Raw genomic sequence first — 27,824 nt, forward strand, 5'->3', positions numbered from 1 at the left:
CGTTATCGTCCTGGGCCCCAAAATGGGGCATCACCATGAACCTCAGATGAGCTGAGGGGCCCATAGAGAGCAGAGGCCCTGAGCACTACTCCCTGGAGGCCTGTCCAAGTCCCTCTGAAAACTAAGATGAGTAACTGCTCACCCTGAGGTTGCTTTCCTGACTGTGATTATTTCACAATCTAGAAGCAGGAACTGTTTAGAAAACAGAAACTGGCTACTGTGTCACAGCCTTGTCACCCCTTCCTAGGCGCTTCCTCTTCTATCACACAGCTGGGGCCTCACTCCTCTCACAGAGCAGAGAGTCCGGGTCCTCCGGGCACACACTTGGACACAGCAGGCCCCTCAGGCCTCCAGGATGCCCATCCCTGCCTCCTGGCCCCGCCCTCCTCCTTGCCTGCTGCTGACTCTACTGCTGGGCCTCCCAGGTGAGCACTCCTTGGGGTAGAACATTCTCTCCCTGCCCCTGGACTTCTTTTGCCCCTGAAATTTCAGGGCCTCCAGGGAAACATGGGTGTGTCACCCAGGGCAGCACACAAGGCCAAGGACAGGGCTTTATCTGAGCCCATGAAGTCAGGGATCTGAGTGGTTTCTCTGGGGGTCCATCGCCTGCAGCTGGTTACCTGAGGCAACAAAACAGATGATGCTTGCCTGGCCAGCATTTCTCAGTGGTTGAGCATCGATCTATGAACCAGGAGGTCATAGTTCAATTCCCAGTCAGGGCACATGCCGGGTTGCGGCCTCAATCCCCATTGTGGGGTGTGCAGAAGGCAGCTGATCAATGATTCTCTCTCATCATTGATGTTTCCATCTCTCCCTGTCTCTCTGAAATCAATACAAATGTATATATTTTTTTAAAAAAGATGATGCTTCAAACTGCAATAGGGACAACTTTGTGTGTATTGACTCGTGTCACACTCAAACGTCCCTCTGTGAGAACTGTATTATCCTGGACGTGCAGATGGGGATCCATCACAGAGAGAGTAACTTGCCTGTATCATCATCTAATTCAGTAGAGCAGCCAAGGTTCAAGTCTGGGCCACCCGCTTCCAGAGCTCTTTCTTTTGTATTTTTTTAATATATTTTTATTGATTTCAGAAAGAAAGGGAAAGGGAGAGAGAGATAGAAACATCAATAATGATAATCATTGATCTTCTGCCTCCTGTACGCCCCCTACTGGGGATCAAGCCCACAACCTGGGCATGTGCCCTTGACCAAAATCAAACCCAGGACCCTTCAGTCTGCAGGCGGACACTCTATCCACTGACCCAAACCAGAGAGGGCCCAGAGTTCCTTCTTCTAACCATAGTATGCTGCTTGGCTTGGCAGCAAAGCCTGTTAGCAGAAAAATCAAAAAACCCAGAGAAGTAAGCTGAAAAATAGTCATCTACTATTGAGACACTCAGAGACACTGAGTTCAAATTCCACTATTTGTACTCGCAAACGTTTGATAATTATATGTTGCATGTTTCTAATGTGCCAAATATCTTACTGAGCTTTTAATATGTGTCTAATTTCATCAATCCTCAATACAATCTGTGTCCTGTCATGCGAGGCCACACTTATATATATACTTGTGATGCATGTATCTATGTGTGTGGGGTATGTGCGTGTAGTTGTTGTGAGGGACTGCATACACACACACACAAACACACACACACGCGAAATTTTAGAAAAGCCTTTCCCTTTTGTTCTCTTCAATCCTTTTCAGTTCACATGAAATGCACATGTACAGATGTTTAGTTCTCTCTTTCTTCAGACACCCTCCCTCCTTTCCACTTCTCCAAACTCACCCCATACCCTCCACCAAACTCTTAAGATAAGCAAGCTTCTGTCTTGGTAAAATGAGTAAAACTTTCCATCAATAAGTGAATGGAATAAAAAGATGTGGTGCAGATGTATAATGAAGTATCATCTATACTAATAACAGAGTGACATGCTAATTAGAACGGGGGTGTTCCAGAGACCATCTGGACATCCTTCCTGACAAAGCCAGCAGGGTGAAGCTGCCCTCCAGCAGTCCCCGGCGCCAACGCCTGCGGGTGGCTGCAGCCCAGGAGATGGAGAAGCCGCCCGCCCCACAGTCCCGGGCCGCAGCCACCCAGAGAAGCCACCCACCCCGTGGTCCTGGGAGAGACGGAGAAGCCGCCTGCCTGAGGTCAGGTCACCAGCGCCTGAGGCTGGCTGTGGCCCAGGAGACGGAGAAGCCACCCGCCCCGTGGTCCTGGGGGAGACGGAGAAGCCACCCGCCCCATGGTCCTGGGGGAGACGGAGAAGCCGCCCGCCCCGTGGTCCTGGGGGAGACGGAGAAGCCGCCCGCCCTGTGGTCCTGGGGGAGACGGAGAAGCCGCCCGCCCCGTGGTCCTGGGGGAGACGGAGAAGCCGCCCGCCCCGTGGTCCTGGGGGAGACGGAGAAGCCGCCCGCCCCGAGGTCCTGGGCGCCAGTGCCTGCGGCTGGCTGCAGCCTGGGAGAAGGAGAAGCCACCCACCTGTGGTCCTGGGCTGTAGCCAGCCAGAGAAGCCACCTGCCCCGCAGGCCTGGGCACCTGCGGCTGTAGCCAGGGCGAAGCCACCAGCCCACCGTCCCCTGTGGCTGCATCTGGCCCAAGCGAAGCTGGCCTGCGTCCCAGGTGCCTGTGGCTGGCCAGAGGAAGGGAAGCCCTGGTCCTGGGTGCCTGCAGCCGGCTGGAGGAGGGAATCCTGGGTCCTGGGTGCAGGGCCAAGGAAGAGATTATTAGGGGCGATCAAGCCAGCAGGGTAGCAGTTAGGGGCAATCAGGCTGGCAGACAAGCGGTTAGGAGCCAGTGGTCCCGGATTGTGAGAGGGATGTCTGGCCTAAACCCGCAGTGGGACATCCCCCAAGGGATCCCAGATTGGAGAGGGTGCAGGCCAGGCTGCGGGACACCCCCCATGCACGAATTTCATGCACCAGGCTATGAGTTTAGTGATATAAAAAATAAAATCTTGCAACTTGCAACAACACAGATGGACATAGATGCTATTACCCTAAGTGAAATGAGTCAGAAAGAGAAAGACAAATACCATATGATTTGCATTGTGAAATCTCAAAAGACAAAAGAGAAGCAAAATCATGTATAGAGGAGAGCTGAGTTGCCAAAGGGGAAGTGTGGCGGGATGGGCTGGGAAAATACGTAGAATTCTGTTCATTACTGTCTTGGAGTGCCTCTTCCATGCTGGATCAGGATGAGGAGGAAACAACAGAATGACAGATACAGAGAGTGCAGCTGGGTGCTCCATACGTATAAATATACCTATATCCCTATCTGTATTCTCTGATATCAGTTGAAAACTCAAGGCCTCGGAAAATCTGCTGAGTTATAACTTTCTAATTTTCTGAACACTCACTCTTCTCACATGCCTGTGGCATCTGACCCATGGATTTAACCATGACTCTCCTCAAATGCCTGTGGCCCCACATCCAACCCATGAGATTCCTGCTGCTTCTGTCACTGGGTGTGGGGGAGGCTGGGAGGGGGAAGTAGTTTGTGGTTTTCTTCTCCTGGGCTCTTCTGCTTTCTGCATATACTCAATTTGCTTTTTCTCCCCCAAGTCATCTGCATGGGAAACTCAGGTCTGAGATAATTTCCACAGAATTACCCACTTAAAACAGACTTCAGGGTCCCAGGGAGGTGTTGCACTGAGCAGTTCATACGTCAGCAATATACTTACTGGATACCTACCATGTGCAGGAACCGTTATAGGAATAAAAGAGACAAAGAAGCTGCCCCCATGGAGCTTCTATCCTAGCAGGGAAATGACAGTAAACAATGGCCATAGTAAATATGAAAATAACGTAGAATATTAGAAAGTGGTAAGTGTTAAGGGGAAAGTTAAAGTATTGTTGAATAGGAGCTTTCAGGGAGTCTGTGAGTTGAGATGTATTTTTAAAAGTGTCGTCTGGGTGGGCATCACTGAGAAGGGGAAGTTTGAACAAACCTTAAAAGAAGTTGGGAGTGAGCCATGTGCTTATCATACAGAACCTCCTCATGGGAAACGGCACTGCAAAGGCCCTGAGACTGGAAGCTTCTTGCTGTGTTCAAAGATTAAGGCTATTACTTTGAGGGAAATGTTGCCATTATCGGGTTTTGAAGAAAGAAAGGACATGACCTGGCATGAGTTTCAAATTATTCCAGCATTTGGTGAAAATAGTCTACAACAGGCTACAGAAGGAAGCAACTAGAGCACATAAGAGGTCATGGCATTCATACAAACAAGTGCCTTGCAACGGGACAGCAGCAAGTAGAGATAGAGGGTTATGATCAGATGTGGGTGCATGTGGAAGGGCAGATGTTGATGGGAATTGCCTTGAATCTGTAGATTGCTGTAGGTAGTACTGACATCTCAACAATATTAAGTCTTTCAATCCATGAGCAAAAAATGTTTTCCCATTTATTTTTGTCTTTACTTTCTACCAGTAATGTTTAGTACTTTTCAATGTACAAGCCTTTTGCCTCCATAGTTAAATTTACCCCTGCATATATTATACCTCCTGTTGCCATTGAAAACGGAACTTCTTTTTTGGATTGTTCATCACTAGTGTATAGACATGCACTTGAGTTCCGTGTGTTGGTTTTGTATGCCACAGATAGGCTGAAATCCTTTGTGAGCTCTAATAGAGTTTGGGGGTATGTGGAACCTTTAGAGTTGCTACATATACACTCATGTCATGTGGAAACACAGATACATTTACTGCTTCCTTTACATTTCCAATGCCTTTTATTACTTTCCTTGTCTAATTGCTTTTTCTGAAACATCCAGTATTGTGTTCAACATTTGTGGCAAAAGTGCGTATCTGTGCCTTGTTTCTGATATTAGGGGGGGAGCTTTCACACGCTCAACATTACGTGTGATATTAGCTGTGGGTTTTTCATGTAAGATCTTGTGGAAGGGCGGCCGCAGGGAAAAGGCAGAGGCAGAGGCCACTTTGGATGGGCTCGGGTTCCCACTGCCTCCCTCACCACTCCCCCTCCCTGCTTCTCATACCTGCCAAATTTGAGCCCCACAAGGCAGCTGCCCCTCTCATGGGCCCTCACTCACCCCCCCACCACCTGCCTGGCATCAGCAGAGCACACTCCTCACCAGGCCCCTTGCCACCTCCTCACTGGGCCAGCACCCCACACACCCCCCCCACATTCCCTTCCTCTCCTCACTGCCACCCCACCCCACACACAGCACCGTGAGCAGCCTGAAGCCAGACAATGAGCACCTTACCACCACCTGCACGGGCTCAGAACCAGGCTCCGGAGGCTCCCTGGAGGAGGAGGTCTAGATACAATTCTGTCTCCCTGTGGACATCAAAGAGAACTCTACCTACTCGTTAGGCATTGAAGGGGTATGAAGGGTCCTTGATCGTCGAGACCCTGTTGGTTTTGTGATCCCTGATAGCCAGGCAGGAGCAGAAGCAGCAAGGGTGCATGGAAAGGTATTCCCTTTGATCCTGAGAACCCGCAGACCCTCAGGCTAGAGTTTGCCAACGCCAACACGGATTGGCCAAGAACAAGCTCATGGCTACGCCAAGTCCCAGCCGCGCTCACCTCTCCCAAAGAGCACACTTCATTGGAGGGGGCCCATAGGACCTGATGGGGACGCTCTGTCCCCATGTCCCCTGAGGGCTATCTCCCCTGCTGCACTCACCTACCCAGCCTCCCCACACGCTCAGGGTCGCTGGGACCCTTCCTCTGATTCCACCCAGCAAGGATGGCAATTCCGTCAGTTATGTTACTGCTTCAGTCTTGTTCCCACAGCTGGAAGCTCCTGCCCCCACACTGGGGAGGAAGCTGCCCCAGCTGCACTGCCTCCAGGCGGCCTGTGCAGAGATGCTGCGTCCTCCTAAGACTGTGGATTCTCAGCCTCACTCAGTGGCCTGCTTCCTGTTTCCTTTCTCTTCTCTTCCTCAGCCCTGTCTGACCCACAGCCTCACAGGAGGAATCAGGGCCCTTCTCGCTTGGTCAGCCAGACCCCCTCCGAGGCCTCCCTGGGACCCAGCAAGGCCTGATCCCCGGTCCAGACTTGCTTTTGTAGCTTCCCCTCAGAGAAACAAAGCACTTGATTTTACATCTTTCCTGGCATGAATTAAGACACTTAAACGTGTGTATATGTGAGTGTACAGCTTGTTCTCACATTGTGTCACCATGGCAACAGTTCCTGGTCTTTAATGGTTTATCATTCCTGGTCCTTCTCTCCACACCCCTCCCCTACACCTGCCCTGTTTCCCTGAGGCCTGAGCCCTGCACCCTGCAGCCAGTTCCACCGCCCCGCACACTTCCAGACTGACCTCCAATGACCACCCAACAAAGAGAGTGTTTCCTTTTGCATTTCAAACCAGGGTCCTCCGCTTCCTCGTTAGACGGGCCAACAACTGTTCAGAGCATCCCTTCTCTGCCCAATTTGCTTCGTCGCCCCAACGCCCCCCTCCCTGCCCTTGCTCCTCATTTTTTCTAAACTTGGAAACCAACGAAAAAGTGAAAGTGTTTTTGTACCCTGTGTAACAAAATATTTATGCATCGTGAAGAATTTTTCATGTGAAAAAGAAAAGATTTTGTGGACGTTTCCATATATTTTAATTTGTTGGTTGTATTTATCATGAAAAATGTTGACTTTTGTCAAATGCTTTTTCTGCATCAAATGAGAAGCTCATGTGGTTTTTTTTCTCTTCATTCTGTTAATGTGATATATTACACTGTTTGACTTTCATATGCTGAACCATCCTTACATTTCTTGAATAAATCTCAGTTGGTCATAATATATCATTCAGTTATTTTGCTGTTGAATTTGGTTTGGCTTAATGTTTAGTTGAAGATTATGGGATCGATATTTATGGAAGATATTGGTCTGTAGTTTTCTTATAGAGCCTTCATCTAGCTTTGATACACCCAGATAAGGGTTACTTATAGTGAGTCTCAGAATGACTCTGAATAAGTTAAGAAGCCTTTCTCCCATTTTAATTTTTTTGTGGGGTTTGAGGAGGATTAATGTTAGTTCTTAAATGTTTAGTGGAATTCACCAGCGAAACCAAACAGTCTGGGCTTTTCCTTATTGGTTGATTTTTTATTGTTAATTCAATCTCCTTGCCAGTTACAGGTCTATTCATATTATTTATTTATTTGTAATTTCTTCTTAATAAGTCATGTGCTTCTAGAAATTGTCCGTTTTATTTGGGGTATCCAATATATTGATGTACAATAGTTCATAGTACACTTTTATAATCCATTTTATTTCTGTGAAATAATCAATAATGTCCTATGTTTATTCCTGATTTTAGTTATTTGATCTTCTCTCTGTATTTCTTGTCCATCCAGTTAAACATTTGTCTTTTTTTTTTTTAATCTTTTGAAGAACCACTCTGGGTTTTGTCCATTTTCAGTTGTTTTTCTAGTTCCATTTGATATATCTGTGAACTAATCTTTTCTCTTTCTTTCCCTCTGCCAGATTTGGGTTAATTGGCCCCTACTTTTTCTACCATTAAATTAATGTGAATAGTTAAGAGTTAATTCATGAACTCTTCTCTTTTTAAATATATGCTCTTAACACTCTAAATTTCCCTCCAGCACTTTCACTGCATCTCATACACTTTGTTATGTTGTGATTACATTTTCATTTGCTTTAGTATTTTCTCTACTTTCCTTGTGATTTCTGCTTTGAACTATTGATTCTGAAAGTGTTGTTTGATTTCTTTGTATTTGTGATCATTTCATTTCTCCTTCTTGTTACTGATTTCTAGTTTCCTTTGCAACCTCGTTTCCCAGTGCACGGCTAGAATAGTCCTTCTTCCACATGCAGTAACCTGTGCTGTCCTTCACCCTTGCGACAAGGCCACAGACATAGGCTTCTGTCATGGCAATGACTTCTCTAACAGTCAAGAAACATGGGTGTGTCACACAGAACAATGGCTCCCCCAAAAGGTCTATGGGTAATACCCAGACCCTGTGAATATATTACTTTATATGACAAAAGAGATCTAGGAGAAGTGATGACCTTAAGACTCTTGATCTTGAAAGATTATCCTAGAGACTAAGGGCCCAGTGAATGAATTCATGCATCTTGAAAGGAACTGTGGGCTGCAAGGCTGCAGTGGGCACAGGGGCAGGTCTCAGCCCATTCTCTGCGCTCCTGCCCAGCCCCTCCCACAGTGGCCACCAGTCCCCTGTCTCTCTGCAGCCCCACTCCCACCGCCGCCATTCCCACACGCTGACAGCGCCGGCCCCACTCGCACCCACTGACGCACAGAGCGATTTGGAGGAGCTATTTGGGCCAGCACCAGCAGCAGATGTGTGCAGTGGCTGCTGCCCCGATCACCCCTCAGGATCAGGGGGAGGTGGAAAAGCCCTCAGAAGCAATAGGAACCGGCATCCACCACTTGCATCTGCTGACGGTGCCGAGCAATCCAGGCACCAGCAGAGGGTGCAAGCGGGGCCAGCGCCAGCAGCAGGTGTGAGTGCAGAACTGCAGCACACAGGAGCAAAGAATATTCAGTAACCACCAGAGGCTCACCCCAATGACAGCGATCGGCATCCTGCCTTGATCTGGCGGCCCCGCTCACCTACTCCACCATCCCGCCGAGGCCAATGCCCGCCATGTTCCGCACTCTGCTGCCTTCTGCTGACACCTGCCATGTTCTACACGCACCCCCTGGTGGTCATCACACGTCATAGCAACCGGTTGTTCGGTTGTTCATTTGTTCTGCCATTTGGTCTATTTGCATAGTAGCCTTTTATTATACAGGATATTCCAGGTGGGCCCAGTATAACCACGGGAGTCCTTATGTAAAAGGTGGCAGAAAGTCTAAGTTAGAGAAGGACAAGTGACAACAGAAGCAAGAACTCGGAATGACAAGAAGACGAGAACCATGAGAAAAGGAATGTGGGCAACTCTACACTCTGGAAAAACACAGGACAGGGCTTCCAGATGACATGCAGCTCAGTTAAAACCCACAAATTGGCCCAATTACATTAATATGGAACTTCTGACTTCCAGAACTATAACATAATCAATTTCTGTTGTTTTAAGACACATACATTTTTGTAATTTGTAAAGCATCATTAATAAACTAATAGAATGTAGTTATGCATAAGGGAAGAAACACTTTTACTTCTTATTTGAATGACATGTTCATTGTGCTCTGGGGGCTCTGCACATCCCTGTCATGTACCCAGGCTGATGAAGTTGACCCCATCATGACATGTGTGTCTCCGTGAAAGGCAAAGTTGATCCATACAGCTTCTTGCAGTTAAGTGCATATCCCACAAACCACAGCCACTATCTCTGCTCACAAATTAGTGATCTGAAGCTGTGCCAGGCTCCCACCCAATGGTGAGCTGCAGAAATGTGACTCCTCCTGAGGCCAGAAAGTGGACAACCAGGAAACTTGGGGAACCATGACACTTCCAGAGAGGGATCAGGGCTCAAACCCACTCTTTACCACATCACCGAGCCTCTCTGGGCCACAGTGTCCTCATTTGCAATAGGCTCACATTACAGGTTGGTTGTGAGGTTACATGTATGACACATGCAAAGTGCTGGGCTCAAAAACTGCTCAGCGTGTGCACTCAGTCGATGAAAGCTGTTGTTGATAAATACTGACCGACCGAGTGCACAGACTCATATATGGTGAAAAAATAACTGCTCTGTGCTTCCCTCCAGGAGGGGCAGGTGCGGAGCTGCAGGTGATTCAGCCTCAGAAGTCAGTGTCCATCAGAGCTGGACAGACGGCCACTCTGAGCTGCACTGTGACATCCCTGACCCCCGTGGGGCCCATCCTATGGTTCAGAGGGACAGGGCCAGGCCGGGAGTTAATCTACAGTCTCAAAGGAGGCCCCTCCCCCCGAGTAACATGGGTTGCAGACATCACGAGGAGAGAAAACTTAGACTTTTCCATCCGCATCAGTAACCTCACCCCAGCAGACACAGGGACCTACTACTGTGTGAAGTTCCGGAGAGGAGGTGATGACACGGAGCTCAAGTCTGGAGCAGGCACTCAGCTCAGCGTGAGTGGTGAGTACAGGGGGATCTTTGTCCCTCATGTGTGACAACAAGTCAGTAAGAACAACTTCCATCTTTGAGCAACAACTAGGAGTCAGGTGCGGAGGTGGGTGCTTACAGTCCTGCTCTGATTCATGGTCTGATTTCACCCCGTCTGCAGATCAGGGAAGCTGAGGCCTGGAGATGTCATGTTCTTTGCTCAGCCACCACGGCTGGTCAGTGGTGGGAAAAGTCTGGAACCCCCACTTGACTGGCTCCCCAGTCCTGGCTTTTCAATCCAGTCAGCCCCTTGGTTGCAGGAATGAGAGAACTGACAGTTGAGTGACTTGCCCATCACAAGGCCAGACCTCCCCCACCTCCAGGGAGTGCTCCCCTCAATATGGCCAAGGCTCCTCCTTAGTGACACCCACTGGGCACCTGCTCTGAGCCAGGCTCTGCGCTGGGTGATGAGGCAGCTGCAGAACAAAGCAGGCAACAGCTATTCCCCTCGAAGCTCCGTTCCCTTCCCTCCAGTGGGAGAAACTCACTGAGGGCAGGGAGTAGAGAAGGTGCTGCTTTATCTCAACCTCAGGAACGTCACAGGAGAAGGAAATCCTGAGAGGCCCAGACTCACTGTTCACTCTGACCGCCCCGCTGGGAGGAGATGCCCAGAAGTGGGTGATCACTGTGGGTCTGTCTGGAACCCCCCTTTATTCCAGAATCCCAGTCACTGTAACGCAGCCTCCAAGCAGAGTAGGATCGTCTCGGAATGTCCCTCACCCATGGAAGTAGCTCCCCATGTTGGTGACTTAGGGGTCGTCCCATTGAGGCAACACCGTTCTCCTTGAGGGTGTTTTACCAGAGGCCCAGGATCCTGAATCCTGGAATGTGAGCACGCAGGGACCTTTAGACCATCCAGCCTGACTCCCCAAGTACAGAGGGATGGCTGAGGTCAAAAGGTGACGGGGGCTTTGTCCACAATCACATGGCCAGAGACTGAGGAGATTGTTCCAGAACCCCATCTGATTTTAGCAACATTTTCCTGCTTCAAACACAGATGCTCTTTCATCAAAACCCTGGTGAATGCAGGCACTGAATAAAGCTCATTCCAGCACACCATTGAACAGGGAGCCAGCACCTCTTATTTTCACTGGTTCCCAAAGCTTCACATGCCCCTCACACTCAGACTTTGAGGCCCACGTGATGGGGAACCTCCCCTACCTCCAGCCACATCGCCCCAAACGGAGCACCCACATCAGCACCTAGAGCTGCCCCTCCTTCAGCAGCTGCCTCCCTCCGGCCTGTGGAGACAGCATCATTCACTCACTGTCTTCTGTTGGTGGGTGTGAGCGGTTCCCAGCTTTGGGCCATTCACACAGTGACACGGGATACCCTTGTCCATGGGTCACCCTACTCCAGAGGGAGGCGCTCACTGGAAGCAGCATTGCTAGGTCACAGGGTGTGTGCATTTTAATTTTCATGGGTCTTGCCAAGTTCCCCTCCTAGACATGGTGGCAATGGGGTCTCCTCACAACTCCTGGAAATAGGCAGGGAAAGTGGCTTTATCCCGAATTTCCAGATATTAAAACAGTTCCCAACATTGTGTCCCTTGCCTCTGCCATCACAGGTGTCAGTGGCTCCATCCCCACTGAGATCTGCTGCCTCCTGGTAGAGAGCTCCTGCCCCTTCCCTGAGCTACTTGCCCAGGTGATGCTGTGGCTGGACAAGCAGCAGTGGGAGAGGTCAGGGGTCATGTCTTCACGGTGACATTTACTCCTACAGCCAGTGCTGCAAGGGAGGGGCCACAGTTTCCCCTTTGTTAGTTGCGGGCACTGATGCCCAGAGAGGGGACCTGAACTGAGCAGGAAGGGGAACTAAGATCTGAACCCCAAACAACATTAACTCACAACGCCTGCTCGTCGCAATCCTACACTGTGCTTGTCAAAGTGCAGAGAAAGCTCCAACCCTTTTCTTAGAATCGTGCATTTTTATGTTCTTCAGAAAAAAAGAATTTTAGAAAGGTCCGGTGGGGGAGGCAGGTGCAGCTTTCCAACTGAGAGGAGACAGACCCTCCAATGTCCCCTGATGGGGCCTGACACTATTCCTGCGGGACACGGCTCTCCTATGGAGGCGTCCAGGAGGCATTCCCTTCCCTTCTTTGTGGTGTTTTCCTCACTGAGCAGCCGCGGGAGCCGCCTGGCTCAGTGGCCTGGACAGAGCAGAGAGGGGTCGCTGAGCCCCAGCACTGCCATGGGCAGCATCCCTGTCTCTGCAGACTGAGGGTGAGGAGGGGCATTTCCTAGAGGGCCCTGCGGCCCCAGTGAGCAGGAGCTCATATTCTAGACTCACTGTCAGGAGCCTGTTCTCCCATTTATCGCTGCAGGGCTCCCGGCCTGGGCACTGGAAGGCACTCCTCCCTGGAGCAGGTGGCGGTCAGGGTCAGGCTCCTGAAGATGGGCACTGGCTCTGCTGATGGACCTGAATACCTGGGAGGCCACAGGAAATACCTCTGGGGACAGGAGTGGCCGAGGGGACAGTCCCTTCCTTTCTCTCAGTTTTAGTTTTCTCGTCTCTAAAATGGTGATGACCATGGACTCCTTTAGGAGAGTGGAAAGGATTTGAGGTGCTCTGTCCGAATCACCCAGCACAGAGTTGCACCCCCAAATCAGGGTGTTATGTCGGTGTCATGACCCACTTAACTTGGCTGGACCTCAGCTCCTCACCAGCAGAAATTGTGCAGAATAACATAATACTAATAAGATCACTGATTAATCAAATACTGATGATATAATCCAATCTGCCTTTATAGAATGTTTCAGGTGAGCCTATAGAGAGGACAGACCCTCACTGAGCCACCGTATTGTCATCCCACGGCTGTGTGCTCTGGGCAAGTCTCTGTCTCCCCCAAGTCCTGTTTCCCCACTTGATGAGGATGATAATCATCACTCCATTCATGGGTCTGTAAGGACTGGAGACCAGCTATGAACAGCCAGTGCACAAAAATGAGACTGACCAGGAACTCTGTCCCTGGGCCCAGACTGTGGGAAATCATCTGGAGGGAAAAAAGTTGAACTTTGAACGCAGGCCTGGAACTGCTCATTGACCCTGCCCCTCACTTAGAGTTCACCTCTGGGGACAAGAGTGTCGTCCTATGTAAGATGAGGACAATGACATGCTCTCCCAGCATTAATAGAAGGAGAAAAATAGTATATGACAAAAACAGTATACAAGAAGATTTGACAGTGCCACATGCTTATGGTTAGGGGTGAGAATCACAATCATGTTCATTGTTCATTATGTTCTTTTTACAGCCAAACCCTCTCGCCCTGTGGTGTCGGGCCCCACGGGCAGGTCGCCGCCTGGGCAGACAGTGAGCTTCACCTGCCAGTCCCACGGCTTCTCCCCCAGAGACATCACCCTGAAATGGTTCAAGGATGGGAACGAGCTCCCAGCCTCCCAGACCACCGTGCACCCAGAGGGAGACAGCCCTTCCTACAACGTCTCCAGCACAGCCAGGGTGCTGCTGGCCCCGGGGGATGTCCGCTCCCAGGTCATCTGCCAGGTGGCCCACGACACCCTACAGGGGGACCCTCCTCTTCGTGGGACTGCCAACGTGTCTGAGGCCATCCGAGGTAGATGCCACTCGCACCCAGCCCAAGCCACACCTGGCCCCTGTCCTCAAAGCCTGCTCTTCCCCCTAATTTGCTCCGGGCCGGGAATTTAATTCCTGACAATCTTTCCCATCATCACACACATGGATTTGCCCATCACTCACCCCTGTCTAATGGCAGCTGGCAGGTGAAAAATCTACAACAGGCCAAGCCATGTGCTTGATCGTTTTATCTGCTTAACCAATAGCAACTCCACTTATTGAGCGCCTACGATAAGCAAGCTTTTATGTGCTAGGTAATTTCATTTATTTTGCTGAAGTTAGTATGTTCTAACTGCGTGCCTGGGGCTGTAGTGATTGATTTCAATCATATGACCCTAATAGCAGCTACCAGTAAGATGAAAACCACAAAAACAGGACAAAAAGCCCGACAACGTCTCTACCCCTCCCCAGAGACAAGGGGTGGGGGTCCAGGTGGGGAGGTGGAGGCGCTCAGTGCTTTCATTTAATGAAAGAACCCTCAGTGTCTGAGCCCGCCCTCTGTGTAGTGGGGGAGCTAAGTTCTGGAGCCCCTTCTGTGATCTGTCTATTCCATGAGGTCAGAGCTTCTGCCCTTTGCTATTTCAGTTCCGCCCACCTTGGAGGTTACCCAACACACTGTGTCAGAGACCCAAGTGAATGCCATCGCCTGCCTGGTGAAGAACTTCTACCCCCGGCGCCTACAGCTGACCTGGCTGGAGAACAGAAACACATCCCGAACAGAAACGGCTTCAACCCTCGTAGAGAACAAGGATGGGGCCTTCAGCTGGAGGAGCTGGATCCTCGTGGATCTGTCTGCCCACAGGGAGGATGCGATGCTCACCTGCCAGGTGGAGCACGATGGGCAGCCGGCGCTCACCACAAACCTCACCCTGATGGCCTCTGCTCACCAGAAGGACAAGGACAAAGGTAAAATCCAGGGACAGGCCTGCACTCCAACTGATCCAGCTCTATTTAAATTTTATCTTTAATTTAAAAATAAATAAATAAATAAATTTTATCTTTAATTTTAATGTTATAAGTACTAATTCATGCTTATTATAGTACTAGAGGCCAGATGCACTAATTTTTGCATGGTTGAGGTCCAGCTGGCCAGCCCCAATCAGGGCCATTGGGGGATGCCAGAGGTTTGATGGCCAGCCCCACCCCTGATGGGGGGCGGGGGGCGGCCGATCTGGGGTGGGGCTGGCTGGAGGGGGGATGGAGTGCTGTTGGCCAGCTGGCCCCGCCCCCTGGTTGAACTCCGGGTTGGGTCAAACTCCCGCCCAAGGGGACAATATGCATATTAGCCTTTTATTATATAGGATAATTTAGAAATCTAATGATAGAAAATAGAATTTTGAAGTGACTCACAGTTATATTGACGTTTTCACATTTTCTCTTCAAGTAATACTGAGAGCCAGTTCTGTATGGGGTTTACTTTGCATTTTGTATTTTTTTCTTTGGTTTGGAGAGGCCATATTTGGAGACAAGTAGCTGTGCTGCTACCATTGTCTTGGCAGCCAGAAGGGGACTGAAGATTGTTGAGTTCTTTGGCCCAAAGGTCCCTCTCCCAGGTTCCCTTCTTTCTTCATCAGGGCGCTACCCTTGCTGAGCAGCCCATTGAAGTGGAGAACTCAACCTCCTCTGTAGCTCTGCTACTCTTAGAATTATGTCCTTGGTCCAAATCACAGCTTTTTTAACCATCTGACTCCAGAAGGGAAAAAATCTGCAATGCTAGCAAAATCTCTTGTGGCTCACACTTAACCGTTAGCTTGTAATTAGTCTTAGCTTTTCATTGTCTTTCTCCAAAGGACTGATGCCCCAGCAGGAACCACCCAATACCATAGCCCTTATAATTACCATTTCCCAACTCATTTTCAAATGCCTGTGCCCAGGTATCCCCTCCTTTGGTTAAAGCATCCCAGTACACCAACAGTGAAAATTTAAACAATTGCTCCAATAGAGCCAGCAGGGCCGACTTCTACTCGAACTCCAGCCAGTGCTGGGACCTTTAGACCAGCCAGCTGATGAGTGATCTAATTTCTTTTGTTTGTTTGTTTGTTTGTTTTTTTAATTAAATCTTTATTGTTCAGATTATTACATTTGTTCCTCTTTCCCCCCCCATAACTCCCCTCCTCCCAGTTCCTGCCCCACCCTCCGCCCTCACTCCCCACCCACTGTCCTCATCCATAGGTGCACGATTTTTGTCCAGTCTCTTCCCGCATCTCCCACACCCCTTTCCCCCCCAAGAATAGTCAGTCCATTCCCTTTCTATGTCCCTGATTCTATTATGATCACCAGATTATTTATTCACTTGATTCTTAGATTCACTTGTTGATAGATGCATGTTTGTTGTTCATAATTTGTATCTTTACCTTTTTCTTCTTCTTCCTCTTCTTAAAGGATACCTTTCAGCATTTCATATAATCCTGGTTTGGTGGTGATGAACTCCTTTAGCTTTTCCTTATCTGTGAAGCTCTTTATCTGACCTTCAATTCTGAATGATAGCTTTGCTGGATAAAGTAATCTTGGTTGTAGGTTCTTGGTATTCATCACTTTGAATATTTCTTGCCACTCCCTTCTGGCCTGCAAAGTTTCTGTTGAGAAATCAGCTGACAGTCGTATGGGTATTCCCTTGTAGGTAACTGAGTTTCTTTCTCTTGCTGCTTTTAAGATTCTCTCTTTATCTTTTGCTCTTGGCATTTTAATTATGATGTGTCTTGGTGTGGTCCTCTTTGGATTCTTATGTTTGGGGTTCTATGCGCTTCCTGGACCTGTAAGTCTATTTCTTTCACCAGGTGGGGGAAGTTTTCTGTCATTATTTCTTCAAATAGGTTTTCAATATCTTGCTCTCTCTCATCTTCTGGCACCCCTATAATTCTGATGTTGGTACGCTTGAAGCTGTCCCAGAGACTCCTTACACTATCTTCGTATTTTCAGATTCTTTTTTCATTTTGCTTTTCCGGTTGGGTGTTTTTTGCTTCTTCGCATTTCGAATCTTTGACTTGATTCTTGCGCTCCTCTGGTCTGCTGTTGGGTGTCTGTATAATATTCTTTATTTCAGTCAGTGTATGCTTAATTTCTAGTTGGTTCTTTATCACAACATCTAGGGTCTCATTAGATTTCTTGAGGATCTCACTACATTTATCGGCGGTCTCACCAGTCTTTTCAAGGGCCTTACTAAGTTTATCGGCAGCTTCTAGACAGTTCTTGAGAGACCTTAAAAGTGTGGTTTTGAGCTCTATATCTTCCATTTCTGACATTTGCGTCCTGTTTCTTTGTCTCCGCATTTTTTTTATCTTTTCTTGGTGCACCCCCTAGTGGTCTTTGTGCACAGTCTTGTTGTAGTTAAGCCTTGATTGTTGTCGGCAATACCAGTGGTGATTTGACCTCCAGGCTAACTGGCTATGAGAGTCAGCTGTGTCTGCAGTGGGAGAGCTTCGATGCTGGAGCTCTAGGGCAGTGCTAATCTAGACTTTGCCTGAGGCTATCCGGCAAATGCCTCTGCGCAGGGCTTGGGCAGGGCGGGTCCCCGGGGATCTGCAGGGAGGGTGGAGCGAGCAGTTATGGCTGCTCTCAGTTCTGTCCCTAGGGGCTCTGCCTCACAGAGTCCCAGCAACCTCTGCAAACCTCGGAGAGAAAGCTGCCTTCGAGTTCCGACTGAAGCCAGACAGTCCCGCTTCTCCCGTTTGAGTCTGGGTCCCTAGAGACTCGCCCGGATCTGGAGCTCAGAGTCTGAAACTCCCTCCCGATTGAAGACAACAACCGTGCCCTCCGCCACCAGCCCACTCCGCGCACCCCACACCTTTGTATTTTACTTCGGCACTGCGCCTCCTCTGAGTCTGGGTATGATATTCTCTTTCCTCCTAGCTGTAGAATTTCCACTCAGCCAGCCTTCCTGTGGTTCTGGATGATGTCCGTTCCGTCTTTTACTTGTATTTTTGATTGGTTGTTCGAGGCAGCAATCTCCAGCGTTAACCTATGCCGCCATCTTGGTTTCTCCCCCACTTTCACCGAGTGATCTAATTTCTAAATTGCATTTTAGTTTGCTCTCCAGAAGACTCCCAGTCAAACTCCATAGGTCCGTTTCCCTGGGAAGCAGACTCTAAATGGCTATAAGAATATGGGAAGCTTATTGTGGGCAGCTGTCAGGACCCACATGCCTGAGGCAGTAAAGGAGCAGGACTGGCAGAGGGAGCTGCTGAACTAACTACAAGGCAGGCACCAGACTGGGCCACTCTACAGAAACTGGACAGATAACAGTTTCTGAGAACTGTGTAAATGGAGGGAAGAAGGCTATGTCTTTATTTTATTTTATATATATATGTATATATGTGTGTGTGTGTATATATATATATATGTATATATATATACATATATATATATATATGTATATATATATACATATATATATATTCTTATTGATTTCAGAGAGGGAGAGGGAGAGATAGAAACATCAATGATGAGAGACAATCATTGATTGGCTACCTCCTGTATGCCCCACACTGGGGATCAAGCCCGCAACTCAGGATGTATCCCTTTTTCTTTCTTTTTTCTTTTGACTTTTATTTATTTATTTATTTTTAATTAAATCTTTATTGTTCAGTTTATTACATTTGTTCCTCTTTTTCCCCCCCATAACTCCCCTCCTCCCAGTTCCTGCCCCACCCTCCGCCCTCAGTCCCCACCCACTGTCCTCATCCATAGGTGCACAATTTTTGTCCAGTCTCTTCCCGCATCTCCCACACCCCTTTCCCCACCAAGAATAGTCAGTCCATTCCCTTTCTATGTCCCTGATTCTATTATAATCAACAGTTCATTCTGTTCATCAGATTATTTATTCACTTGATTCTTAGATTCACTTGTTGATAGATGCATATTTGTTGTTCATAATTTGTATCTTTACCTTTTTCTTCTTCTTCCTCTTCTTAAAGGATACCTTTCAGCATTTCATATAATCCTGGTTTGGTGGTGATGAACTCCTTTAGCTTTTCCTTATCTGTGAAGCTCTTTATCTGACCTTCAATTCTGAATGATAGCTTTGCTGGATAAAGTAATCTTGGTTGTAGGTTCTTGGTATTCATCACTTTGAATATTTCTTGCCACTCCCTTCTGGCCTGCAAAGTTTCTATTGAGAACTCAGCTGACAGTCGTATGGGTATTCCCTTGTAGGTAACTGAGTTTCTTTCTCTTGCTGTTTTTAAGATTCTCTCTTTATCTTTTGCTCTTGGCATTTTAATTATGATGTGTCTTGGTGTGGTCCTCTTTGGATTCCTTTTGTTTGGGGTTCTCCGCGCTTCTTGGACCTGTAAGTCCATTTCTTTCACCAGGTGGGGGAAGTTTTCTGTCATTATTTCTTCAAATAGGTTTTCAATATCTTGCTCTCTCTCATCTTCTGGCACCCCTATAATTCTGATGTTGGTACGCTTGAAGCTGTCCCAGAGGCTCCTTACACTATCCTCGCATTTTTGGATTCTTTTTTCATTCCGCCCCTCGGGTTGGGTGTTTTTTGCTTCCTCGCATTTCAAATCATTGACTTGACTCTTGCGCTCCTCTGGTCTGCTGTCGGGAGTCTGTATAATATTTATTTCAGTCCGTGTATGCTTAATTTCTAGTTGGTTCCCCAACATAACATCGAGGGTCTCATTAGTTTTCTTGTAGATCTCATTAAGTTTATTGGCGGCTTCTAAACAGTTCTTGAGAGACCTTAAAAGTGTGGTTCTGAACTCTATATCTTCCATTGACAATTTTGTCCTGTTTCTTTGTCTCCGCATTTTGTTATGCTTCCTTGGTGCACCCCCCAGTGGTCTTTGTGCGCGGTCTTGTAGTTAAACCTTGATTGTTGTAGCTAATACCAGGGAGGGTTTGACCTCCAGGCCAAGTGGCTGTGAGAATCAGCTGTGTCTGCAGTGAGAGAACTTCTGTCCTCTAGGGAGGTGCTAATCTAGCCTTTGCCTGAGGCTATCCGGCAAATGCCTCTGTGCAGGGCTTGGGCGGGGCGGGTCGCACAGGATCAACAGGGTGGGCCAGAGAGAGTAGTTATGGCGGCTCTCAGTCCTGTCCCCAGGGGCTCTGCCTCTCTGAGTCCCAGCACCCGCTGCAAAGCTCGGAGAGAAAGCTGCACTCGCTCTGACCGAAGCCAGACAGTCCCGCTTCTCCCGTTTGAGTCTGGGTCCCTAAAGACTCGCCCGTATCTGGAGCTCAGAGTCTGCGACTCCCTCCCGATTGAAAATGCCAACCGCGCCCTCCGCCTCCAGCCCGCTCCGCGCACTCCGCACCTCAGAATTTGACTTCAGCACTGCGCCTCCTCTGAGTGTCCGTATGTGTTTCTCTTTCCTCCTAGTTGTAGGACTTCCACTCAGCCAGCGTTCCTGTGGTTCTGGGTGATGTCCGTTCCGTCTTTTAGTTTCACTTTTGAAGTAGTTGTTCAAGGCAGCAAACTCCGGCGTTAACCTATGCCGCCATCTTGGTTCTCCTCCTCAGGATGTATCCTAAATGGGAATCGAACCATGACCTCCTGGTTCATAGGTTGACCCTCAACCACTGAGCCACACCAGCCAGGCGAGGCTGTGTGTTTATACTCCCAGTCCAGCCAGTCCTTTGACACAGGGTGCCCTCTGGGAAGGGATGCAAACTTTGCAATTAAGCTCTCTTCAACTGAGGGGAAGTCCCAGTAAGCCTCTCAGCTGAGAATTGCCATTCTCCATCACATGATGAAAAATGGTGAGATCTTCATTCCTACCTTAAGGATTATTTTAATTATAGTAAATCATTTAATTTTTTATTTAAACAAAAACTGCTTATTGTAAATATGCAAAGAATACAAAAGTGTGCTTTCCCAGGTTCAACTTTCTGTGTCCAATTGAAAGATTCAGCTGACATTGACCCTGGGGTCAAGGTGGGCTGAATGTTTTTTGAGCTCCTCCCAAGCATGTGACCCCTTTCCTTGAATCACAGGGTGTTTTCCAGAAAGCAGTTGTCATGAGCTCTCCCTCAATTCCTGAGAACATGGGGTGACCTAGCCCTGTCCATGGTGCCAAGCAGAGCAGCACCGCAACTCTCACTGAACTCTGTCCTCACTCCACTCAGATGCTCTGTTGACATCTGTTCCTGTAACACTGAGAGGTTGGACTTGGCCTCATTCAAAAGACAAAGTCTTAGGGTCATCCTATGGAACAACAGTGATGTATTTTTTCTAGGTTTGAATCCCACTAATCTGTGACTCTCCATAAATTCCCTGAGCCTCAGCTTTCTCATCAGAATGAGGATAATACTACCTGCACCATTGTGTGTGAAGACCAAGTCAGTTCATCAGGTGCCGCACTTACCTGTTCTTCAATACACATTCCATCCATCCCTTCCCTCAAGGAAGACAGCCCTGGCAAGCTAAGTAGACTTTGATTGAGGATGAACCCCATTACTCTGATTTCTGCCTTGAGCCTGAGACCAGATCAGCATTCAAAAGCTATTTCAGAGTATTGATGGGCACAAGGAGCATCAGATAAAGTGGAGGACCCTGGGAATGGTTTCCTCTAATGCAGCAGTTCTCAACCTATGGGTCACAACCCCTTTAGGGGTCGAACGACCCTTTCACAGGGGTCACCTGAATACATCCTGCATATCATATATTTACATTATGATTCATAACACTAGCAAAATTACAGTTATGAAGTAGCAATGAAAATAATTTTATGGTTGGGGCTCTCAACATGAGGAACTGTATTAAAGGGTCACGGCATTAGGGAGGTTGAGAACCACTGCTCTAATGGTTCCTCCTGTCCCTGGATTTGCAGGCCCAGTACTATCTACTCAGTTCCTCGTAGCTGTCCTCCTAGGCCTCAAGATGCTGCTGGTGATTGGTGTGTCTGCCATCTATGTCCACAGGAAGTGGAGAGCCTGACAGTAAGTTGCTGGGCAGGGAAGGAAGGCTAATGTCTGTCCCAAAAGGGGCAGGGTTAACAAGAGAGGCCATCCCACAAGGTCAGGGTCCAAGAAGAGTTAGAAGAAGGTGACACACCTCCATCAATAACCTCAGGAGTTTTAAGGATCCCTCTAAGAGATTCCTACCTCCTAGGAATTATGTGGGGTCCTGTAAGAGGTGGGCTGTAAAAAGGATTTCAAAGGATATCCACAATGCTTTAGGGTTTCTGTGGAGGAACTGGGCAGAGGGAACTGATTGAGGGGCAGCTAACTGGGTAGTTCCCTTGGAGACAATCACCAGATTATTTGGTTGCTGATGCTCCTTGTGGCAAAGAGAATCCACAGTTTAGTGTATTATTGAGAACTCCTGAATCTGCTGCTCTGATCCTGTGTGACAGAGTGGAAGGGATGAGGAAGGAGGATCAGGACCTGGGGAGAAAGGCTAAGGAGGCAGAGTCCTCTGCCAGGTGCTACATGTTCTCTCATGACAGGAATGTCAAGAGGAGGACAGTCCAGGACATTGGAGACATACAGTAAACATTTCCTGAATGATGAGCAGATAGTTAAACATGAACACGCTTCCCACAGCTCATTCCTTCTTCTCCTGCTACATGCCACCCTCAATCTCTGCAGTCTCCTTCCTTCTATGAGAGACTCGGCCTAAGAAAAAAGTTGACTAGAAACTTTCACAGACTCTGCTTCAAATGCCTCTCCCCAAACTAGATCTGCTCCCCACAGGCTCCTCCTGCTGTTCCTTCTCACAGTTCTTTTTTTTTGTTGTTGTTCTTTTTTTTTTTTAGTAAATTTTTATTGTTCAGATTACATTTGTTCCTCTTTTTCCCCCCATAGCTCCCCTCCACCCAGTTCCCACTCCACCCTCTGCCCTAACCCCCCCCCCCCCCCCACTGTCCTCATCCATAGGTGCACAATCACAATTTTTGTCCAGTCTCTTCCCGCATCTCCCACACCCCATTCCCCACCAAGAATAGTCAGTCCATTCCCTTTCTATGTCCCTGATTCTATTATAATCACCAGTTCATTCTGTTCATCAGATTATTTATTCACTTGATTCTTAGATTCACTTGTTGATAGATGCATATTTGTTGTTCATAATTTGTATCTTTACCTTTTTCTTCTTCTTCCTCTTCTTAAAGGATACCTTTCAGCATTTCATATAATCCTGGTTTGGTGGTGATGAACTCCTTTAGCTTTTCCTTATCTGTGAAGCTCTTTATCTGACCTTCAATTCTGAATGATAGCTTTGCTGGATAAAGTAATCTTGGTTGTAGGTTCTTGGTATTCATCACTTTGAATATTTCTTGCCACTCCCTCCTGGCCTGCAAAGTTTCTGTTGAGAAATCAGCTGACAGTCATATGGGTACTCCCTTGTAGGTAACTGAGTTTCTTTCTCTTGCTGCTTTTAAGATTCTCTCTTTGTCTTTTGCTCTTTGCATTTTAATTATGATGTGTCTTGGTGTGGTCCTCTTTGGATTCCTTTTGTTTGGGGTTCTATGCGCTTCCTGGGCTTGTAAGTCTATTTCTTTCACCAGGTAAGGGAAGTTTTCTGTCATTATTTCTTCAAATAGGTTTTCAATATCTTGGTCTCTCTCATCTTCTGGCACCCCTATAATTCTGATGTTGGTACGCTTGAAGCTGTCCCAGAGGCTCCTTATACTATCTTCGTATTTTCGGATTCTTTTTTCATTTTGCTTTTCTGGTTGGGTGTTTTTTGCTTCTTCGCATTTCAAATCTTTGCCTTGATTCTTGCGCTCCTCTGGTCTGCTGTTGGGTGTCTGTATAATATTCTTTATTTCAGTCAGTGTATGCTTAATTTCTAGTTGGTTCTTTATCACAACATCTAGGGTCTCATTAGATTTCTTGAGGATCTCACTACATTTATCGGCGGCTTCTAGACAGTTCTTGAGAGACCTTAAAAGTGTGGTTCTGAACTCAATATCCTCCATTGACAGTTTTGTCCTGTTTCTTTGTCTCTGCATTTTTTATGCTTTCTTGGTGCACCCCCTAGTGGTCTTTGTGCGCAGTCTTGTAGTTAAGCCTTGATTGTTGTAGTTAATACTAGGGGGATTTGACCTCCAGGCCAAGTGGCTGTGAGAATCAGCTGTGTCTGCAGTGGGAAAACTTCTGTCCTCTAGGGAGGTGCTAATCTAGCCTTTGCCTGAGGCTATCTGGCAAATGGCTCTGCACAGGGCTTGGGCAGGGCGGGTCGCACGGGATCAACAGAGTGGGTGGAGGGAGCAGTTATGGCTGCTCTCAGTCCCGTCCCCAGAGTCTCTGCCTCTCAGAGTCCCAGCAACCTCTGCAAACCTCGAAGAGAAAGCTGCCCTCGCGTTCCGACCGATGCCAGACAGTCCCACTTCTCCCGTTTGAGTCTGGATCCCTAGAGACTCGCCCAGAACTGGAGCTCAGAATCTGAGACTCCCTCCTGATTGAAAACGACAACCGCGCCCTCAGCTACCAGCCCGCTCCGCACGTACTCCGCACCTTTGAATTTTCCACACTGCGCCTCCTCTGAGTCTCGTATGCTGTTCTCTTTCCTTTTAGTTGAAGAATTTCCCCTCAGCCAGTCTTCCTGTGGTTCTGGGCGATGTCCATTCCGTCTTTTAGTTGTATTTGTGAAGTGGTTGTTCGAGGCAGCTAACTCCGGTGTTTACCTATGCCGCCATCTTGGTTTCCTGCTCTGAATTTTTTCGATTCCCACAGAGCTGACCCCCAGAGAGACTCCACATAAAACGGTTGAAGATAGGTGGGAAGAAATACGTAGGTCCTCACAGTTCTTGATGCCACCATAGCTGGGTCTTCATACATGCTCCTCTCAGAAACACAAGCTGGCCCTAGCTAGTTTGGCTCAGTGGATAGAGCGTCGGCCTGCGGACTGAAGGGTCCCGGGTTCAATTCCGGTCAATGGCACATGCCTAGGTTGTAGGCTCGATCCCCAGTAGGGGGGTGCAAGAGGCAGCTGATCCAATTATTCTCAGCATTGATGTTTCTCTCTCTCCCCCTCTCCCTTCCTCTCTGAAATCAATAATAAATAAAAAAAGACACAGAGAATCCCAAATTACAGCTGCTCTGTTACCCCATACACATGACTTGAATGTGATAAGGAGGAGGAAATGGGCTTCTGGGAATTGAGGGTATAGAATGCACTGTGACATTAAGTGCAATCAGACCTTTAGTGATAACCATCGACCTAAGAGCCAGAGGAAGAGAAAGCAATACTATGACTAAGTTGTGCAAGTTAATGCAGTGAGATAGCCATGTTGATTTTGGCATTGACTCGATAATGGATATGTCTTTTCAAAAACCTTTTTAGTTGCTGTTAAAGGATATTATGAAGCTGAGGATCAGCAATTTCAAGTAAGTTGAGAATTCCTCAATTATTTCCACTGGGAGTTGGGGCAAGAGGCAGCCCTGTGTTCTGGCTGTATGAGTCTGAGGTGCAGTTGATCTTGTTGAGTTGGAAGGGGCTGAGGCAAGAGGATCTCGATTCACACACCACAGATTCATATTTTTCTTCCCTAGTTTTTTTATTTATACTAGAAGCCCAGGGAGGGGTTCTTCAGCCCAGCCTGTGCCCTCTCGCAGTCTGGGACTCCTCGGGGGATGTCCACCTGCTGGCTTAGGCCCACTCCCTGGGGGAATGGGCCTAAGCTGGCAATCATACATCCCTCTGACAGCCCAGGAGCCCTCGGGGGATGTCCAACTAATGGCTTAGGCCACCTCAGACATCCTTAGCACTGCCATGGAGGCGGGAGAGGCTCCCGCCACCACTGCTGCCACCACCACTGCGCTGGCCAGCCCAGAGCCAGCTTCTGGCTGAGTGGCACTCCCCCTGTGGAAGCGCACTGACCACCAGGGGGCAGCTCCTGCATTGAGCATCTGCTCCCTGGTGGTCAGTGCACATCATAGCCACTAGTTGTTCCACCATTAGGGTCAATTTGCATATTACCCTTTTATTATGTAGAATTTTCTTAAATACATGGTTTTCCCTTTTAGGATTATTTCTAGAGATTTTAAGTGCTTTTTCAACATAGAGAGCCAATTAATATATCTTAAATGAATGAAAGAATGAATTCTTTTCTTTGTATTTTCTGGAATTAAAATATCCTTTCTTGGGTAAAATGACATTTACAGTATCTGGAAGTTTATTTGAAATTATTTTTCCTTGAAAAAATAAAGTATACAATTATTTTTTAAAAAGTTGTTGAGCCCTAACCAGTTTGGCTCAGTGGATAGAGCGTCAGCCTGCAGACTCAAGGGTCCCAGGTTTGATTCCGGTCAAGGACATGTACCTTGGCTGCAGGAACATCCCCAGTAGGGAATGGGCAGGAGGCACCTGATCGATGTCTCTCTCTCTCATCGATGTTTCTAACTCTCTATCCCTCTCCCTTCCTCTCTGTAAAAAATCAATAAAATATATATTTTTAAAAAAAGTTGTTGACCTACAATGCCTTAAGTGTAGGAATCTCTGGACTACAGGACCCATTGAAGACCACACAATCTTGTAATCCATCAGACACTGAGTAGGGATGTGTTCAAAGTTCTGTAGAGAAGTCAGAGCAGAGAAGTTCCCCTCTGAGATCTTGTAGACAGAGAGACATGGGTTCAGATAACAGAAAACATATACCAGCTATGGACCTTGGGCAACTCACTAACACTCTCTGAGCCAATTTCCTCCTCTGTAAAATGGGAATCATGCTACCCCAAAGAATTGTGGGGCTTTAGATAGAGCAGTTTATGAGCGTACACAGGGTCTGGAACAAGACTGTGTATGATACAGACCCTTTCTTCCTTTGCTCATTGAGGAACTTTCACGCTCTGTGTTTTCCATCACGGTGAAGTAATTACATTGAAAGCTTTTCAAGGGGCCTGGCTGCCTGAACATGTTCTCAGACTTTTCTCAGTAAAAGTTCCCCACTTGTAGGCTGGCATCTGAATCCAAGAATCTCTTTAAAGACAGAAAAATCAACATTTGCTTCAAAGTTGGGGACATGCTTGCTAGCATGAGGGGAAGCTGGAACAAACCCTAATGTAATTGAAACCTGGCCCTGATACTAAAATCAGACCCTAATTTATTTATTTATTTTTTTATCTTTCAGGACATAACAGCAAGCCTCTTCACAGACCTCCAGGGTCACAAGACCAAGCCATATCAGACTGATATTAAAGGCACAGGCAGGTCCAAAAAGCAGACAAATGAAATCCAACTATCTTTTAAAATTCATTTGGTTAAGTTAATTAAACATGTGAAGCCAATTATACTTCTTTGTAATATAAACTAGTTTAAGGAAGGAAAAGACAGTACTTTATTAAACTAATAAAAATGTAAATAGAAGTAAAAAGAAAGGAGAAGGCAAGTGACTAAGAACATGACTTTTACTGATATTTTATTTTTAGGGCCCATACTCTGGGCCTGAAGCTTCTTGGTTTTCATGTTGTACAGGCACAATCAGTGGGTCCAACACACTCATCAGGCTAATGTTTCCCTCAGATGCCTCCTCACACCAGAACTACCCAAAGCATCATTTTCCTGGTATATCTTTGTGTCTTTTTCACCCTCTATTCTGTCTTTCACATTTGTTCAGCCGTTTTCAATAATCCCAGTTGGTGACTAGTGAACACCTCTAATAATCATGGCTGTTTCCCAACTGTCAGGCCCAGGTTTGCACAGATAAAGAATACAAATGCCCCGGCAATTATCACAAAAATGTAAATCCTAGATATTCACAACATTCATACATCTCTCAGGAACCTGAGCACTATGTTAAGGCAGTCACATCATAGCTCAGTAGTGCGACCCAAAATACAATGAACTTTTGCCTCAGTAATAAAAAAAAATGTTAAAATGCCTGTGAAATAAATTTCATTTATTATGCAAATATGTATATAATCTAAATTTTCTTAATACTTACAGTAGAGAAGTTCAAAGTCTTTGCTACATAAAAGAATATGTCCTAAAACAATCTAAAGAATATGGAGTAGTATTCGAGTGTGTAACTTTATAAAAGAACATATTAAGTGCACACATACTCTAAACAAAGCACGGGGGGGGGGGGAGCATCGCAAACAGACTGTATTGCCACTGCTCAAAATACACATTATAAGCATTCAAAGGATGATAAAATGAATTTATATATAAAACACAGTAATACTTTTCTTTCAAAAAGTCACAAATAACTTTATTGTAATAAAAAAGGATGTAGTGGATCTGTCCTAAAATTCATCCCCTTGGTATTTTGATTCATACTAGAAAGTCATGTAGCTTTCCTTAATGGATTCA

General features: G+C 47.2%; 1 protein-coding gene across 4 annotated transcripts; it reads left to right on the top strand.

The window, feature by feature from the left end:
- Positions 1-80: 80 nt before the first annotated feature.
- Positions 81-27,593, top strand: LOC132239447 (signal-regulatory protein beta-1-like). Of its 4 annotated transcripts, XM_059705761.1 has the most exons (7): positions 85-425; positions 9,658-10,008; positions 13,287-13,607; positions 14,213-14,533; positions 21,400-21,508; positions 24,858-24,901; positions 26,644-26,704. In XM_059705761.1, exons 1-5 carry the CDS (start codon positions 356-358, stop codon positions 21,504-21,506), a joined length of 1,170 nt encoding a protein of 389 aa, XP_059561744.1. In that variant the 5' UTR covers positions 85-355; the 3' UTR covers positions 21,507-21,508; positions 24,858-24,901; positions 26,644-26,704. The 4 variants fall into 4 exon arrangements, with proteins under 4 accessions (XP_059561743.1, XP_059561744.1, XP_059561745.1 ...); XM_059705760.1 differs by lacking the exon at positions 21,400-21,508 and having other exon boundaries at positions 81-425; positions 26,644-27,593; XM_059705762.1 differs by lacking the exons at positions 24,858-24,901; positions 26,644-26,704 and having other exon boundaries at positions 21,400-21,521.
- The last annotated feature ends 231 nt before the right edge of the window (positions 27,594-27,824 follow it).

The sequence above is a fragment of the Myotis daubentonii genome, chromosome 8 (genome assembly GCF_963259705.1).
Source record: "Myotis daubentonii chromosome 8, mMyoDau2.1, whole genome shotgun sequence".
In the NCBI taxonomy this organism is placed as follows: domain Eukaryota; kingdom Metazoa; phylum Chordata; class Mammalia; order Chiroptera; family Vespertilionidae; genus Myotis; species Myotis daubentonii.